The sequence below is a fragment of the Piliocolobus tephrosceles genome, chromosome 4, assembly GCF_002776525.5.
Source record: "Piliocolobus tephrosceles isolate RC106 chromosome 4, ASM277652v3, whole genome shotgun sequence".
In the NCBI taxonomy this organism is placed as follows: Eukaryota; Metazoa; Chordata; class Mammalia; order Primates; family Cercopithecidae; genus Piliocolobus; species Piliocolobus tephrosceles.
In genome coordinates this window covers 42,515,637-42,534,773 of record NC_045437.1, presented here as the reverse complement: position 1 = coordinate 42,534,773, position 19,137 = coordinate 42,515,637, and the positions used below count along the sequence as shown (strand labels likewise).

At 42.1% G+C, this 19,137-nt stretch overlaps 1 protein-coding gene across 3 annotated transcripts in view; it reads left to right on the top strand.

Annotated features, from left to right (window-relative positions):
- The first annotated feature begins 490 nt into the window (after positions 1–490).
- CCL28 (C-C motif chemokine ligand 28) overlaps positions 491–19,137 on the top strand; it is a 30,512-nt gene continuing 11,865 nt past the window's right edge. The window contains exon 1 of one of the 3 annotated variants that reach the window (XM_023216592.1): positions 491–612. In XM_023216592.1, coding sequence (XP_023072360.1) covers positions 549–612 — 64 coding nt within the window. In that variant the 5' untranslated portion in view covers positions 491–548. Of the gene's footprint in view, positions 613–16,352; positions 16,546–19,137 lie in introns of those variants that run through there. The other 2 variants (XM_023216593.2, XM_023216594.2) reach the window with 2 other exon arrangements.

Genomic DNA, 19,137 nt, shown 5'->3' with positions numbered 1-19,137 from the left:
CCAGAACGGGCTTTAATAATTCCATATCTTTCCACAAAGATAATTTTTTTATGACTTGTCACCCTTGTCCCCAGAAACTCGTGGTTTCCATAAGCTACTTAAAAACTGATTATGCAATGGGTCTCAAGTGTCCATTAGAATCACCTGTGGAGCTTTTACAAAATTCAAATGACTTGTCTCCTACCCGAGAGTTCTGGTTTACAAATCAGGGAAAGGGGAGAGTCATGTAGATTGATTTTTTTTAAATGTTTCCCAAACGATTCTGATGCACACCCCAACTCACAGTGACCCTGCCAGCTGCCAGATCTCCACTGACATCCCCTGACTCCCAGGCAGGGTGAATGCAAGTTAGGAGCTTGATAAGTTGGGGAGGAGCTGGCCTTAAGGAAAGAAACATGAGAAATAGATACCCTGAACACCTCCCAGGGCGGGGCCACCTGGCTTACTTTTCCTCTACACTTTCTCTGTGCCCAAGGACACCTTTAGCCTCATTTCCTGATTGAACAGCCTTACTTGTGTTGCTGTCAGTGCCAGTAGGGCAGGCAGGAATGCAGCAGACAGGACTTGCCATCATGGCCTTGGCTGTCTGTGCGGCCCTACATGCCTCAGAAGGTGAGTGGGGGCACTGGCCACTTAGGCCTCCACTGGAAGGGGGGTATCTCCCAAATCTGTGCTGGAAGGATTGAGGTGGGGCAAGAATATCTATCTCTTCAGGCAGGAATTTCCAATTAATTTCTGATTACCTACCAGAGAATGACATAGGTTTAAATTCTAGATCTCCCATTAGTTTCAGGAAGGAACCTCATTCTAACAGGCATACTAGAAATTTTTGCCACCTGCAGGATGAGGTCCTTCCATATAGGTGCAACTTCGGGCTATGTTTCCTTTTCTGATGACAGTATCTTAGAAAATCCCCAGCTAGAGGCTGGAGTAAAGCTCCTACTATTCATCTGTCTTCCTCCATACCCCAACCTACTAAATTGTCTGAACACAAGTGTACACATTCCTGGAGGGAAAGACAGACTTGGCCAGCTGCGTTCAAGTTAGGTAAATTGTAAATTTCCTGAGCAAAGTCAGCCCTATGGATGCAAAAAACGTAAACTTCAGTCTGATCTTTAAAAACGGAGGGCAGAGCTAAGCACAGTGGTGCATGCCTGTATTCCCAGCTACTCGGGAGGCTACAGCTGGAGGATAGCTTCAGGCCAGGAATTCGAGATTGCAGTGAGCTATGATCACACTGTGAATTGCCACTGCACTCCAGCCTGGGCAACATAGTAAAACCCCATCTCTTAAAAACAAAAAGAGGGGAGGGGAGGGGAGAGGGAAGGAAAGGAAGAAAGGAAAAGAAAGAAAGAAAAAGAAGGATGAGGGAGATTGAACCCTACAAATTATGTCAAAGAGAATTTAAATTGTGAGTTGCTAGCATGTATATGGAGACGGTAACTGCATTTGAACTAGAGGGATTCTCTTCTAAAGTAGCACTCACTACTATATTCAGGAAACCCTAAGTGTCAGTACTTAACACTTGACCAATGGCTCTTTTCCATTGTCATCTTTTCTTTAAGCTTTATCCTGAACAGATTCTGTAAGTCTAGAGCAAAGGCGGAATATAAGTCTTCTTTGGTCTGCTTTTTAAAAATTTGAGCCAACATTTTAAAACTGAAACTTTCTCATATACATACTCATACATACACACATACAAATTGGATTTTAAAGCTTCTCTTGAAAAATCAGATGTAGCAACAATGATTCCACCATACCGAGGCAAGAACTGGCTAAAGCAGATGAGCCTCTGAAGTTTGCTGTATTAACTGCCTAGTCCCTGCAGACATTTGCTTAGGGACTCCAATATAGTCCATCAATGTACTGGGCTTATACAAATAAGCAACAGAAAAAAAATGGACAGTCTCTTCTCAATTTCTACTAATCTATCTATCTTATCAAGATAAAGACAAAAATTGTCACTTTATGTTTCTGTAACATTTCTCAGAAAAATTCACCACTGAGATTTTGGGACTCATTTTCACTATTTCTGAAAGGTCTACCTGCTAAGGCTTCACTCCTAGTTCTGGTAATTCCACCAACTCAAACTTTTTACATAAAACTTTGAAATGTGTACCTCTATCCAGCTTCCTGACCTACTCCCACCTGTCCCCGCAGCAGCAGCTCTCCTACAGGAAAGGAGGGAGGGAACAGCAGGTCAAGGAGGCAGAGTGTAATGAGGAAGGCTCTGCCATACCCAGGACCCAACTTCACATGGGACTGAGTCCTGGTAGAGACAGTGGAGTGGGACAGCAAAATGAAGAGGCGTGTGAAAAGGTATGGCTGCTGGCAATAATAAAGAAAGGGAGCCGAGAGACCCAGCAATAGCCTTTTGGCTTAGTCTCGATGCTTTACCTAAGGCAGTTTAGGCCACAGGAAAATCACATTGCCTGAGAAGCTCCAACCTTCTGCCATTTAAAAATAAGTGATACTGGGTAAAAACACACAAGTAGTCCTGAGAACAGTTGTGGAACAGAGGGGCAATGCCACAGCTATTCTTAGCAAACTTCCACTCAAGTGTCCACGTAAGCCAGGTGCCCTGTGGGAGGCACTTAAGTGATTCTGGGTCCAGGGAAGGGGTGGAAAACCAAGTGGGGAGGGAGGAAGGTAGAGAACACTCAACAACTCAACAGTGCAGAGAAAAGGACAGGTGGCCTTGGCAAGGGGAATAGGGAAATGGCCTGTGCCAGTTTGGAACTTTGGGAAATATATTTTGTTTTCTTCAGGCAGAAAGCTGTTCCTTATCTTAATGGTGTCTTAAATGGCTAACTTGTTGTGATGGCTGAATAACTGGCATTCCCAAAGTGTTTTGCATAAATCAGGAAGCAGGTGACCATCTATAATTAAAAGCCTTGGATTCTGCCCAAAGGTAGGGCACACTCCACCTCTGCTGACGTGGCTGCTGGCTCCCAGAACTCAATACTGAATCCATAAACATGTCTTTCATCCTGTTTCAGTGGCCCTGAGCCCGATTGTTTAAACCCACAATCTAGGGCTTTGTGGGCTTGACTGTTTTATTGTTCATTAAGATCAAGGCTCACTTGTGCCCAGCAGATTCAAGTTAGGAGGTTTTGCTGCAGTGAGGCCCAAATTGTCTTCCCACTGACAACCTTCTTTCTCAGAGTACGATGGCTACTGAATCACACCAATACTTGCTAGAGATTTGCTGCCTGCATCCTAAAATGTTGACTTTTGCTTTAATCATAAGACACTGGCTAGGGAAGATTACCAGGAATATACATTTGTGACTCAGTGTTGTTCTGCACAATTGGGACTCTCCAATTGTGGTCCCTAAGAGGTCTGACATAGGTGGGACTACAGGTGCATGCCACCACACCTGGCTAATTTTTTGTTTGTTTCTGGAGATGGAGTTTGTTGCTCTTGTCGCCCAGGCCAGGCTGGAGTGCAATGGCATGATCTCGGCTAACTGCAACCTCCGTCTCCTGGGTTCAAGCAATTCTCCTGCCTCATCCTCCTGAGTAGCTGGGATTAGAGGCTTGCGCCATCACACCCAGCTAATTTTTGTATTTTTAGTAGAGACAGGGTTTCACCATGTTGCCCAGGCTGGTCTCAAACTCCTGACCTCAGGTGATCCACCCACCTTGGCCTCCCAAACTGCTGGGATTACAGGTGTGAGCCACCTGACCAGCCACACCTGGCTAATTAAAAAAAAACATTTTTTTGTAGAGATAGAGTCTCACTATGTTGCCCAGATTGGTCTCGAACTCCTGGCCTCAAGTGATTCTCCTTCCTTGGCCTCCCTGCCTGTAATCCCAGCACTTTGGGAGACTGAGGCAGAAAGATTGCTTGAGCCCAGGAGTTCCAGGCTGCAGTGAGTCATGATCGCACCACTGAACTCCAGCCTGGGTGACAGAGTGAGACTCTCTATCCAAAAAAAAAAAAAAAAGTAAAACTTTACCAAAAAAAAAAAATTACCAAAACTCACAAAAATTAAAGAATTTATCCTAATATTATGAAAGTTACAAATACTTAGTGTATTTTTAAATATAAAAATATAAAGAATAAAAAAAAAGAAAGTCCCACTTCATCATTCCTTTAATCCCTCTCCCCTGTCCAGAGGGTTCTGCATATCCTTCCAGAATTTCCTCTAGGCATTTAGCAACACAACCTACACATACATCCATACCAGTATTTTTTTTATTACTATTCTTTAAGATCTAGGGTACATGTGCACAATGTGCAGGTTTGTTACAAATGCATACATGTGCCATGTTGGTGTGCTGCACCCATTAACTCGTCATTTACATTAGGTATATCTCCTAATGCTATCCCTCCCCCTCCCCCCAATCCACGACAGGCCCCAGTGTGTGATGTTCCACACCCTGTGTCCAAGTGTTCTCACTGTTCAATTCCCACCTATGAGTGAGAACATGCAGTGTTTGGTTTTCTGTCCTTGCGATAGTTTGGTCAGAATGATGGTTTCCAGCTGCATCCATGTCCCTACAAAGGACATGAACTCATCCTTTTTTATGGCTGCATAGTATTCCATGGTGCACATGTGCCACATTTTCTTAATCCAGTTTATCATTGATGGAAATTTGGCTTGGTTCCAAGTCTTTGCTATTGTGAATAGTGCTGTAATGAACGTACGTGTGCATGTGCCTTTATAGCAGCATGATTTATAATCCTTTGGGTATATATCCAGTAATGGGATGGCTGGTATTTGGTATTTCTGGTTCTAGATCCTTAAGGAATCGCCACACTGTCTTCCACAATGGTTGAACTAGTTTACAGTCCCAACAAGAGTGTAAAAGTGTTCCTATTTTTCCACATCCTCTCCAGCACCAGTTGCTTCCTATGATCACCATTTTAATGATCACCATTCTAACTGGTGTGAGAAGGTATCTCACTGTGGTGTTGATTTGCATTTCTCTGATGGCCAGTGATGATGACCCTTATTTCATGTGTCTGTTGGCTGCATAAATGTCTTCTTTTGAGAATTGTCTGTTCAGATCCTTTGCCCACTTTTTGATGGGGTTGTTTGATTTTTTTCTTGTAAATTTGTTTAAGTTCTTTGTAGATTCTGGATATTAGCCCTTTGTCAGATGGGTAGATTGTAAAAATTTTTCTCCCATTCTGTAGGCTGCCTGTTCACTCTGATGGTAGTTTCCTTTGCTGTGCAGAAGCTCTTTAGTTTAACTAGATCCCATTTGTCAGTTTTGGCTTTTGTTGCCATTGCTTTTGGTGTTTTAGTAATGAAGTCCTTGCCCATGCTTATGGCCTGAATGGTATTGCCTAGGTTTTCTTCTAGGGTTTTTATAGTTTTAGGTCTAACATTTAAGTCTTTAATCCATCTTGAATTAATTTTTGTATAAGGTGTAAGGAAGGGATCAGTTTTAGCTTTCTACATATGGCTAGCTAGTTTTCCCAAGACCATTTATTAAATAGGAAATCCTTTCCCCATTTCTTGTTTTTGTCAGGTTTGGCAAAGATCAGATGGCTATAGATGTGTGGTATTATTTCTGAGGGCTGTGTTCTGTTCCATTGGTCTATATCTCTGTTTTGGTACTAGTACCATGCTGTTTGGTTACTGTAGCCTTGTAGTATAGTTTGAAGTTAGGTAGTGTGATGCCTCCAACTTTGTTCTTTTTTGCTTAGGATTGCCTTGGCAATGTGGGGTCTTTTTGGTTCCATATGAAGTTTAAAGTAGATTTTTCCAATTCTGTGAAGAAACCCATTGGCAGCTTGATGGGGATAGCACTGAATCTATAAATTACCTTGGGCAGTATGGCCATTTTCACATATAGATTCTTCACATCCATGAGCATGGAATGTTCTTCCTTTTTGTGTGTGTCCCCTTTTATTTCATTGAACAGTGGTTTGTAGTTCTCCTGGAAGAAGTTCTTCATATCCCTTGTAAGTTGGATTCCTAGGTATTTGATTATCTTTGAAGCAATTGTGAATGGGAGTTCACTCATGATTTGGCTCTCTGATTATCTTTTATTGGTGTATAGGAATGCTTGTGATTTTTGCATATTGATTTTGTATCCTGAGACTTTGCTGAAGTTGCTTATCAGCTTAAGGAGATTTTGGGCTGAGATGATGGGGTTTTCTAAATATATAATCATGTCATCTGCAAACAGGGACAATTTGACTTCCTCTTTTCCTAACTGAATACCCTTTATTTCTTTCTCCTGCTTGATTGCCCTGGCCAGAACTTCCAACACTATGATGAATAGGAGTGGCAAGAGAGGGCATCCCTGTCTTGTGCCAGTTTTCAGAGGGAATGTTTCCAGTTTTTGCCCAGTCAGTATGATATTGACTGTGGGTTTGTCATAAATAGCTCTTATTATTTTGAGATACATCCCCTCAATACCTAGTTTATCGAGAGTTTTTAGCATGAAGTGCTGTTGAATTTTTTCGAAGGCCTTTTCTGCATCTATTGAGATAGTCATGTGGTTTTTGTCTTTGGTTCTGTTTATATGATGGATTCTGTTTACTGATTTGCGTATGTTGAACCAGCCCTGCATCCCAGGGATGAAGCCGACTTGATTGTGGTGGATAAGCTTTTTGATGTGCTGCTGGATTCGGTTTGCCAGTATTTTACTGAGGATTTTTGCATCGATGTTCATTAGAGATATTGGTCTAAAATTCTCTTTTTTTGTTGTGTCTCTATCAGGATGATGTTGGCCTCATAAAATTAGTTAGGGAGGATTCCTTCTTTTTCTTTTTTCTTTTTTTTTTTTTTTTTTTTGTTTTTTTTGAGACGGAGTCTGGCTCTGTCGCCCAGGCTGGAGTGCGGTGGCCGGATCTCAGCTCACTGCAAGCTCCGCCTCCCAGGTTTAGGCCATTCTCCTGCCTCTGCCTCCCAAGTAGCTGGGACTACAGGCGCCCGCCTCTTCGCCTGGCTAGTTTTTTGTATTCTTTAGTAGAGACGGGGTTTCACCGTATTAGCCAGGGTGGTCTCAATCTCCTGACTTTGTGATCCGCCCGTCTCGGCCTCCCAAAGCGCTAGGATTACAGGCTTGAGCCACCGCGCCTGGCCAGATTCCTTCCCTTTTCGATTGATTGGAATAGTTTCAGAAGGAATGGTACCAGCTCCTCTTTGTACCTCTGGTGGAATTCGGCTGTGAATCCATATGGTCCTGGACTTTTTTTGGTTGGTAGGCTATTAATTATTGCCTCAATTTCAGAGCCTGTTATTGGTCTATTCAGGGATTCAACTTCTTCCTGATTTAGTCTTGGGAGGGTGTATGTGTCCAGGAATTTAGCCATTTCTTTTAGATTTTCTAGCTTACGTGCATAGAGTTGTTTATAGTATTCCCTGATGTTAGTTTGTATTTCTGTGGGAATGGTGGTAATATCCCCTTTATCATTTTTTACTGTGTCTCTTTGATTTTTCTCTGTTTTCTTCATTAGTCTTGCCAGCAGTCTATCAATTTTGTTGATCTTTTCAAAAAAACAGCTCCTGGATTCACTGATGTTTTGAAGGGTTTCTTGTGTCTCTATCCCCTTCAGTTCTCCTGTGATCTTAGTTATTTCTTGCCTTCTGCTAGCTTTTGAATGTGTTTGCTCTTGCTTCTCTAGTTCTTTTAATTGTGATGTTAGGGTGTCAATTTTAGATCTTTCCTGCTTTCTCTTGTGGGCATTTAGTGCTATAAATTTCCCTCTACACACTGCTTTAAATGTGTCCCAGAGATTCTGGTATGTTGTGTCTTTGTTCTCATTGGTTTCAAAGAACATTTTTATTTCTGCCTTCATTTTATTATGTACCCAGTAGTCATTCAGGAGCAGGTTGTTCAGTTTCCATGCAGTTGAGTGGTTTTGAGTGAGTTTCTTAATCCTGAGTTCTAGTTTGATTGCACTGTGGTCTGAGAGACAGTTTGTTGTAATTTCTGTTCTTTTACATTTGCTGAGGAGTGCTTTACTTCCAACTATGTGGTCAGTTTTGGAATAAGTGTGATGTGTTGCTGAGAAAAATGTATATTCTGTTGATTTGGGGTGGAGAGTTCTGTAGATGTCTATTAGGCCTGCTTGGTGCAGAGCTGAGTTCAATCCCTGGATATCCTTGTTAACTTTCTGTCTCGTTGATCTATTTAATGTTGACAGTGGAGTGTTAGAGTCTCCCATTATTACTGTGTGGGAGTCTAAGTCTCTTTGTAGGTCTCTAAGGACTTCCTTTATGAATCTGGGTGCTCCTGTGTTGGGTGTACATATATTTAGGTTAGCTCTTCTTCTTGAATTGATCCCTTTACCATTATGTCTCTTTTGATCTTTGTTTGTTTAAAGTCTGTTTTATCAGAGACTAGGAATGCAACCCCTGCTTTTTTTTTGTTTGTTTGTTTTCCATTTGCTTGGTAGATCTTCTTCCATTCCTTTATTTTGAGCCTATGTGTGTCTCTGCATGTGAGATGGGTCTCCTGAATACAGGAAACTGATGGGTCTTGACTTTTTATCCAATTTGCCAGTCTGTGTCTTTCAATTGGAGCATTTATCCCATTTACATTTAAGGTTAATACTGTTATGTGTGAATTTGATCCTGTCATTATGACGTTAGCAGGTTATTTTGCCCGTTAGTTGATGCAGTTTCCTCCCAGCATAGAGGGTCTTTACAATTTGCCATGTTTTTGCAGCAGCTGGTACCGGTTGTTCTTTTCCATGTTTAGTGCTTCCTTCAGGAGCTCTTGTAAGGCAGGCCTGGTGGTGACAGAATCTCTCAGCATTTGTTCGTCTGTAAAGGATTTTATTTCTCCTTCACTTATGAAGCTTAATTTGGCTGGATATGAAATTCTGGGTTGAAAATTCTTTTCTTTAAGAATGTTGAATATTGGCCTCCACTGTCTTCTGGCTTGTAGAGTTTCTGCTGAGAGATCCGCTGTTAGTCTGATGGGTTTCCCTTTGTGGGTAACCCAACCTTTCTCTCTGGCTGCCCTTAACATTTTTTCCTTCATTTCAACTTTGGTGAATCTGACAGTTATGTGTCTTGGAGTTGCTCTTCTCGAGGAGTATCTTTGTGGCATTCTCTATATTTCCTGAATTTGAATGTTGGCCTGCCTTGCTAGTTTGGGGAAGTTCTCCTGGATAATATTCTGAAGAGTGTTTTCTAACTTGGTTCCATTCTCCCCGTCACTTTCAGGTACACCAATCAGATGTAGATTTGGTCTTTTCACAGTCTCGTATTTCTTGGAGGCTTTGTTCTTTTCTTTTTACTCTTTTTTCTCTAAACTTCTCTTCTCGCTTCATCTCATTCATTTGATCTTCAATCACTGATACCCTTTCTTCCACTTGATTGAATCAGCTACTGAAGCTTGTGCATGCATCACATAGTTCTTGTGCCATGGTTTTCAGCTCCATCCGGTCCCTTAAGATCTTCTCTATGCTGTTTATTCTAGTTAGGCATTCATCTAATCTTTTTTCAAGGTTTTTAGCTTCTTTGCAATGCGTTCAAACATCCTCCTTTAGCTCAAAGAAGTTTGTTATTACCGATCGTGTGAAGCCTTCTTCTCTCAACTTGTCAAATTCATTCTCTGTCCAGCTTTGTTCCGTTGCTGGCGAGGAGCTGCATTCCTTTGGAGGAGAAGAGGCACTCTGATTTTCAGAATTTTCAGCTTTTCTGCTCTGGTTTCTCCCCATCTTTGTGGTTTTATCTACCTTTGGTCTTTGATGATGGTGACGTACAGATGGGGTTTTGGTGTCGATGTCCTTTCTGTTGGTTAGTTTTCCTTCTAACAGTCAGGACTCTCAGCTGCAGGTCTGTTGGAGTTTGCTAGAGGTTCACTCCAGACCCTGTTTGCCTGGGTATCACCAGTGGAGGCTGCAGAACAGCAAATATTGCAGAACAGCAAATGTTGCTGCCTGATCCTTCCTCTGGAAGCTTGGTCTCAGAGGGGCACCCGGCTGTATGAGGTGTCAGTTGGCCCCTACTGGGACAAGTCTCCCAATTAGGCTACTTGAGGGGTCAAGGACCCACTTGAGGAGGCAATCTGTCTGTTCTTGGATCTCAAACTCCATGCTGGGAGAACCACTGCTCTCTTCAAAGCTGTCAGACAGGGACGTTTAAGTCTGCAGAAGTTTCTGCTGTCTTTTGTTCAGTTATGCCCTGGCCCCAGAGGTGAAGACTACAGAGGCAGGCAGGCCTCCTTGAGCTGTGGTGTGCTCCACCCAGTTCGAGCTTCCCAGCCTCTTTGTTTACCTACTCAAGCCTCAGCAATGGCGGACACCTGTCCCCCAGCCTCGCTGCTGCCTTGCAATTTGATCTCAGACTGCTGTGCTAGCAGTGAGCAAGGCTCCGTGGGCATGGGACCCTCTGAGCCAGGCGCGGGATATAATCTACTGGTGTGCTGTTTGCTAAGACGATTGGAAAAGTGCAGTATTAGGGTGGGAGTGTCCTGATTTTCCAGGTACCATCTGTCATGGCTTCCCTTGGCTAGGAAAGGGAATTCCCCGACCCCTTGCACTTTCCCAGTGAGACAACACCCCACCCTGCTTTGGCTCACACTCTGTGGACTGGCTCACACTCTGTGGACTGCACCCACTGTCTGACAAGCCCCAGTGAGATGAACCCGGTACCTCAGTTGGAAATGCAGAAATCACCCATCTTTTGCATCGCTCACACTGAGAGCTGTAGACTGGAGCTGTTCCTATTTGGCCATCTTGGAACCAGCACACACCAATTTTTTAAAACAGAAACAGGATGGCCGGGTGCGGTGGCTCACGCCTGTAATCTCAGCACTTTGGGAGAGTGAGGTCAGGAGATGGAGACCATCCTGGCTAACATGGTGAAACCCCGTCTCTATTAAAAAAAATTAGCCGGGCGTGGTGGCGGGCGCCTGTAGTCCCAGCCACTTGGAGGCTGAGGCAGGAGAATGGCATGAACCTGGGAAGTGGAGTTTGCAGTGAGCCAAGATCACACCACTGCACTCCAGCCTGGGCGACAGAGCAAAACTCCATCTCAGAAGAAAAATAAAAATACAAAATAAAAAAATAAAAAAAATAAAACAGAAACAAGATCACAATCTACATATTGTCTTAACACATATTTTAATCATAGATAACAGTAAATCTATTCAAAACAAAAATTCTGAAAATCTGCAGCTTCATCTTATATAAAACATTTAAACTTCTCAGAACAACTGGGAATGTTAATGTTTCATTTATTCATTTATTATTAATATCAATTAGGGTCCTATTAGGAGACAGAAACCAGATAATTTGAAAGTTTAATATGAACAAATTATTAACTATAATAAGAAATAGGCTAGAAAGAAAGATAATTTTAAGGAATGTAGGAAAAGCAGATATTCCAAGGGCAAAAACAGATCACTCAAGGAAGAGTTCCTGCACCCTTACCCTCTCCAGCTGAGATCCAGCCATGGCTCACCAAATGGCAGAAAAGTCACCTGGTCTGTACTGGCAGAACATGCTGGATATCCACCTTCTAGTTTGTAGGGGAAAGTCTGTCACAGGGAAGCATCTCATTGGAGGCACTGGGCTACAAACCTACCTGTAGGGGTGCTACTAATTGCCATGCACTGAAGAAGCTAAAGCACTGCAGGAGCTGCATCTACAGGAATCTGATGAGAGAACCCTGGAGCCAGGAAGGAAAACCCCCTCTTCCTGCAATGTCCCTTCAATATCTTCTACAGATAAAGTTTAACAACGTGCCAGCTAGCCAGGAAAAATATTTAAGGGCCCATCTGAATTTCATAGAAAGGAAATTAAGGGTGAGTTTGAAACTGAGGGAAAATAAATAAACAAGTGACACATTCCACAAACACTTAATGGGCACCTGTATACTTACTGCGCCAGGGACTGTACTGCATATTGGCCCACATATGTCCTTTTTGTTTCCGTTTATTGAGTGCTATCTGTTGTCACTCCTGTTCTAAGCACTTAAATATACAAACTCATGCAATCTTCACAATAACCCTGAGGTAGATGCTAGGACCACCCCCAGATTACAGATAACAGGATTGAGACACAGAGAATTAACTCACCCAAGGTCAGCTAGTAGGTAGCAGAAACAGAATTTAAACCTGGTAGTCTCTACATGTTTAAGTACCATGCTGCAAAGCCTCTCAGGATGTTTTTATGGCACAAAATTATCCAAACCCCTTCAAGACTATCCCGACTACTCTAGTGTCTGTATCATGTTAAAGCAAAGAAAAATCCCCATCCGCTCTCCATGCCCCCAAATACTATCCCAGGGTTCCAAAAAGTATCTTGGAGGACTTTACTTGGGAATAGCAGTTCCACATATCATGGATTATTGAGTCTTTCCTGCCCACTTAGTGACAGCAGTGGCCATCTGTCAGCACCCACCACACGATCTGGCTACACTAAGGCGTGAGGTCCATGAGAATGGAGGGATGTATTCTAACCACATTCTGAACATTATGTGTTGCCTTTTTTTTCTTTTTTTAGATGGAGTCTTGCTCTGTTGCCCAGGCTGGAGTGCAGTGGTGTGGTCTCTGCTTACTGCAACCTTTGCCTCCCAGGTTCAAGCAATTCTCCTGTCTCAGCCTCCTGAGTAGCTGGAATTACAGGCGCCTGCCACCATATCCAGCTAATTTTTTGTATTTTTAGTAGAGATGGGGGTTTCACCATGTTGGCCAGGCTGGTCTCGAACTCCTGACCTCATGATCCACCCACCTCAGCCTCCCAAAATGCTGGGATTACAGGTGTGAGCCACCGCACTCAGACTGCCCTTCTTAAATTGCGGTCAGTCTTGAGACACTGCTAGTAGCTAAGTGAATCTATCATTTTTATCTTTAGTCTGCAAATCCTTTCTGGAATAATTGCATGTGCCTTTCTTTACTGTTTCTATTTTGCTGTGTTCTGTATACAGTACCAGTGCTTTTCAAACTGCATTTCTAATCAGCTCCCAGGTGATGCCATTGTTGTGGCTCTGGGTACCACACTTTGAGTAGTGAGATCCTATACAACTAAGCGAGGAAGCGGTTCACCTCTCTACAAGAGCAGGATCCTTTCCTTAAAACCCAAAATCTGCCAGGCACGGTGGCTCACACCTGTAATCCCAGCACTTAGGGAGACAAAGGTGGGAGGATAGCTTGAGTCTAGGAGTTCGAGATCTGCCTGGGCAGTAGGATGAGATACCGTTCTCCAACAATAATAAAACCCAGAATCTAATTTTTGTATCACAAATTTGATGTGCAGTGCCAACAGTTCTTGAGCACTGAGAGATCTTTACAGCCGTCTAGTAACCAAAACTGGATCATAGACAGAACCAAAACAGGGACTCACATTCCTGGAAAATCATCCATATACTTAATACTGGGAATAATAATGACAATCCAAAGCTAATAGAAATAACACCAGAATAAGGCCAGGTGCAGTGGCTCATGCCTATTATCCTTGCACTTTGGGAGGCTGAGGTGGGAGGATCGCTTGAGGCTAGGAGTTTGAGACCAGCCTGGGCAACATACAACAACCTGTTTCTGCAAAAATTTTTAAAAATTAGCCAGGCGTAGTTGGGGGCACCTGTATTCCCAGCTACTTGGGCAGCTAAGGCAGGAGGATCACTTGAGCCTAGGCATTCAAGGCCGCAGTGAACCATGATTGCACCATTGCACTCCAGCCAGGGCAACAGAGCAAGACCATCTCCCAAAAAAAAAAAAAAAAGAAGAAAAGAAAAAAGGAAAGAAAAGAAATAACACCATAATAAGACAAATAGGAATGCTTTTATTCAGATACTAAAAACATCTTTAAAATATTATATATAGCAAACAAATGATTTATTATACTTACTGACCCCTAATTACTTCAATGTGCAGGGATGGTACCTATGAAAAGCACTGTGTAATTGTAGGTAATTTGGGACATAAGACCTTGACCAAAAACTGAAAATACTATTCCTAGAAAAAAAGCAAAAATATTTTTGACATTAAAAGCCTTAAAACAAGATAAAAATGAAACACTGATAAGATCAGAGCTTAGTTCAGTCCAAGAAACTTACTTAGCACTAATACTAGACAATGTGCTATGTGGTGGGGGGTTACAAAGATACCCTGTGGGAGCTTACAGTCAAAAGACAGTCATAGACTCTTAATTTCATACATGGTAAAGACAAAGATATAGGAAAGCACAAGGTACTGTGGGACCTCAGATTCAAATGGGGAAATGATAAAATTGGAAAAAAGTAGACAACTGAGAGGTTCAGCAGTCCAGAAGCCAATTAATGAGGTCCTGAACTAAGAGTGGTAACAAGGATGAAGAGGAGACAGATGTGAAAAGCGTTAAGGAAAATACAATCTACAGGAATTTGACTGGCCATGGGAGTGCAGAAGGAAGATGGAATTACACTTGGATAACAGTACAAAGTGATTAAATGAGATGAGAAAAGGAAAACAGAAGTAGATTTAAAGTGGCAGGAGATGATGTCTTCAGTTGGGGCTCTGTTGAGTTTGGGGTGCCTGTAGGATATCCAAGTGCGTGTTCAATAGCAGGTAGATATACATCAGAATATTTGGGTAGAGGTAAAAAACACATTTTGAAGTTACCGACATAGTAAAAATTTTAAACATGAGATGTGGAAAGAAAAGAGCAGTAGGTTAGGGATGGAATTTTGAGAATGCTAACTATTGAGGAAAGGGCAAAGGAGGATGCATTCAAGAAGCATAGAAAGTAATTTCTGTTGTTTTTTTTTTTTTTAAATGAGATGGAGTCTCGCTCTGTGACTCAGGCTGGAGTGCAGTGGCGCAATCTTGACTCACTGCAACCTCCACCTCTCGGATTCAAGCAATTCGCTGCCTCAGCCTCCTAAGTAGCTGGGATTACAGGCGTCTGCTACCACGCCCGGCTAATTTTTTGTATTTTTAGTACAGATGGGGTTTCACCATCTTGGCCAGGCTGGTTTTGAACTTCTGATCTTGTGATCCACCTGCCTCAGCCTCCCAAAGTGCTGGGATTACAGGCGTGAGCCACCGCGCCTGGCCATAGTTTCTCATTATTCAGAAAATTAGAAGAGACTAGTAACTAAGAATATGGAAATTTTCAAGGAAGGAACGGGCAAGTGTTAAATGCAGCAGAGATGTCCAATGAGACAATGTTAGAAAAATGTCTGCTCAGCCTGGGCATAAAGTGAGACTCCATCTCTACAAAAAAATAAAGAAATTAGCCGGGCATGGTGGTGTGCACCGGTGGTCCCAGCTACATGGGAGGCTGAGGCAAGAGGATCACTTGAGCCCAGGAGGTGAAGGCTGCAGTCAGCTGAGTTTGTACCACTGCACTCCAGCACTTGGGCTTGGGTGACAGAGCAAGATCCCATCTGAAGGAAAAAAAGAAAAAAAAAAAAGTCTGCTAATTGTAGGCGCCCTGAGAGCAGGTACTATGACTTATTAATTCTTATGTACTCAGGTGTCTGTTACACAGACTGATACAATGTAGGCAGCACTCTATAAACGCTTCTAGAATTTTACTGACATGACTATCACTTTCATTAGTAAAATAACACACTTATACGATTCAAAAAGAAACATGTCAGTACTAGATACTGCAGACATTTTCCCAAGGGAGATTTTTCTTGACTCTACTCAGCCTAAATTTTTAGTAGAAAAATATTAATAAAGGAAATATAGAAAATACCTTTCCAACAGAAAGAATAAAAAGCAAAGAAAAAGGATTTAAAAACGCAAAAAAGATAGAATAAATGAATACAAACCAAAAGATTAGTGTAGCAATGTCAATAACAGAAAAATACTATTTAAGCAAAAAGCTACAGTAGAAACAGAGGAATCTTACCGAAAGATAAAAAAGTTCACTTCACTGAAAAGCTATCTCTAGGGCCCAGACTCCTGTGAGGCAAGAGAGGTGATCGAGTCGTGAAAATGAAATCAGATTTTGTTTTTATTTAAAATTGCAGCATTTTACTAATCATAACTTTTTTGCATTAATTTTTATTTTGAAAAATATTGCATCCAAATATTGCTCATCTTCATTACGGAGTTCTTTTGGCGGTTCCTTAAATTCTGCACCTGAGGCTCCTGCCTCATTCTAATCCTGGCTGTGGACCAGCAGGGTACTTAGGCGTCTAAAAACATAACCCCAAGTGCTATATCAGAAAAGTAGACAGAATTGCAAGAAGGAAAAAAAAAAAAAAAATGGCACAATCCCAGTAACTGTGAGATTGTAACATACCCGCATCAAAAACTGATCAATCGAAAAAACACTAGTAAGGGTTAAGGGAATGCGTGCACAATACAAGTAGATTTCTCCTGCAGCTCTGTGAAGGGCAGCCCGCGGTAGGCCAGGCCTGGTCCGGGGCGCCCCAGCCGGTTCCCCTGGGTCCAGGGGTGAGCTTGCGAGAGACTTGGGCGTCTCGGCGTCCGGCCGTCAAGCAATGCCTGGGACTCCACCCTGCCCTTCGCATAGTACTTGTTATACTTCGGCAGCTCCTTCACGCCGGGTCCTCTCCCCGCGCCGGTAGGAACCGTCCACGCCTTAAAGAAACCTGCTCACCAGGTCAGGGGCGCCAACCAGGTTGCGCACGCGCAGAGGCCGGAAGGGCAGCTGGACGTCGCCCAGGTAAACGACGTCCCGTGCCACCGGTTTCTTGTTGCTGTCACTCTGCACTTCCCGCTCTCTTCCTTGGTCTCGGTTTCCGCTACTGCCCGCGGTTTTCCACTTCAGTCTCCTGGTCCGCAGCAGCCACGACTACAGATACCAATAGTGCGACAGCCGCAAAGCGCCATAACGTCGTGCTTTTGTTTTCTCGTGCTTTGTTTTTTCTGATTTTCCTTTTCCGGGCTTTTAGTTGAACACACGTTTTTTCCGTATATGTGTTTTAAATAAATGCATTTAGGGCTAAATTTAACTGTATCCCACCCATTATAATAAATAGTACTTTCACTATTTTCCAGAATAAGATTTTGTGGTTTCCTCTTTAACCCATGAGTTGAATGCTTTGTTTCTAAGCAACTTACACTTGTAAGTTTATAAATATATATTATTATTTAGATCCAAACATGTATTTATTATTAGAGACAAGGTCTCTGTCGCCCAGGCTGCAATGCAATTGTCAGAGGCGAGTGAACCAGAGCAACTACATCTTAAAATAGGAGCTAAGTAAAATGAGGCTGAAACCTACTAAGCTGCCTTCCCATCTAAGTCACAGGATGAGATAGGTCAGCAAAAAATACAGGTCATAAAAGACCTTGCTAATAAAACAGGTTGCAGTGAAGAAGTCAGCTAAATCCTACCAAAACCAAAATGGCCCCAAGAGTAACTTCTGGTCGCTGTCACTACTACACTCCCATCAGCGCCATGACAGTTTACAAATGCCATGGCAACGTCAAGAGGTTACCCTATGGTCTAAAAAGGGGAGACGTGGGCCGGGCGGGGTGGCTCACGCCTATAATCCCAGCACTTTGGGAGGCTGAGGTGGGCGGATCACGAGGTCAGGAGATGAGACCATCCTGGTTAACACAAACCCTATCTCTACTAAAAATACAAAAAAAATTAGCCAGGTGTGCTGGTGGGGGCCTGTAGTCCCAGCTACTGGGGAGGCTGAGCCAGGAGGCAGAGCTTGCAGTGAGCAGAGATCGTGCCTCTGCACTCCAGCCTGGGCGACAGAGGAGACTCCCTCTCAAAAAAAAAAAAAAGGAGGGGGGAGGACATGAATAGTCCACTCCTTATTTAGCATATAATCAAGAAATAACCCTACAAATGAGCAACCAGTCGCCCTCAGGGCTGCTCTATGAAGTAGCCATTCCCTTATTCCTTTGCTTTCTTAATAAACTTGCCTTCACTTTGGACAGTGGAGTTGCCCTAAATTCTTTCTTTGGCGAGATCAAATAACCCTCTCTTGGGGTCTGGATGGGGACCCCTTTCCTGTAAGGCAGTGGTGGATCAAAGCCTCCAACTCCTGGGCTCAAGTGATCCCCCTGCCTTAGCCTCCCAGTAGGTGGGCCACAATGCCTGGCTAATCTTTTAAATTTTTTGTAGAGACAGGGTCTCACTATGTTGCCCAGGCTGGTCCTGAACTCCTGGCCTCAAGCAATCCTCCCACCTCAGTCTCCCAAAGTAGTGAGATTATAGGTATGAGCCACCACACCTGGCTCAAACTTTTAAACTGCTACTTTGCACAGGAAACTTCTCTTCAAACACTAAGAATTTAAAAAAAGAGTCATGACTGCAAATACAGTAAGATAAAGCTATGAAATTTTGTGAGAATAAAGTAGAAATTGTGGATAAAATGAACAATTTCTTGGAAAAATGATAAATATATATATGTAAATATATATATTTATTTACACATACACACACAAGTAAGACAATAACAAATCCAACTTAAACTTTATCTTTCCTCAGACATCAGGCCTAGATAGTTTTTGAAGTTTTACCAAAAATTGGAAGAACCGAAAATCTTTATCTTATACAAACTCTTTCAAAGGATGGAAGAACAGAGAAGACTACCCAATGCATTGTTGAGATTAACATACCCCTTAATACCCAAAACATGGAAGGATGGTAGCAGGGTGTAAAAGTATAGATGAATTTATGAACAGAGGTGCAAAAATATTAATAAATAGCAAATCTTATACAAGATATAAAAATTAATATGTTATGAATATGTATGGTTTATCCCAGGAGGGCAAGGAAGAAAATAGATTGATCCACCACAGCAATTTAAAATTATGTGTTGAACTTTCAATGGGCTAGGCACTGTTCTAGGCATTTAGCAAAGTAACAGATTTTAAAAGAGAAAAAACCTTTATTTCCTACACACAGAATTGAGAAAGAAAGAGATAAAAATGACGATTTACTATAAAACTGTAGTATCTATTCCAAACTATTACAAATAAAAAAATTCAGCAAGGTTGCTGGAGCAACATTAAATAGTCAATAGAATTCTTATACATAAAAATTAACTAATTAGAAAAAAGTATTTTTAAAAAGCTCATTCACAATACAACAAAATTTAAAAGGTACCTAAATATAGATCTAAGATATACAACATTATCTTATCATTTTTTTCTTTTCTTTTCTTTTTTTTTTTTTTTTTTAGAATTTTATGTTATAATTTCTTTTCTGTTATGGGAAAAATTACATGTTTCAGTAGACAGTTCGTCAAACTTTTTTTAACTTATGTCTTCTAAAATGCTATCTCAGTTTGTT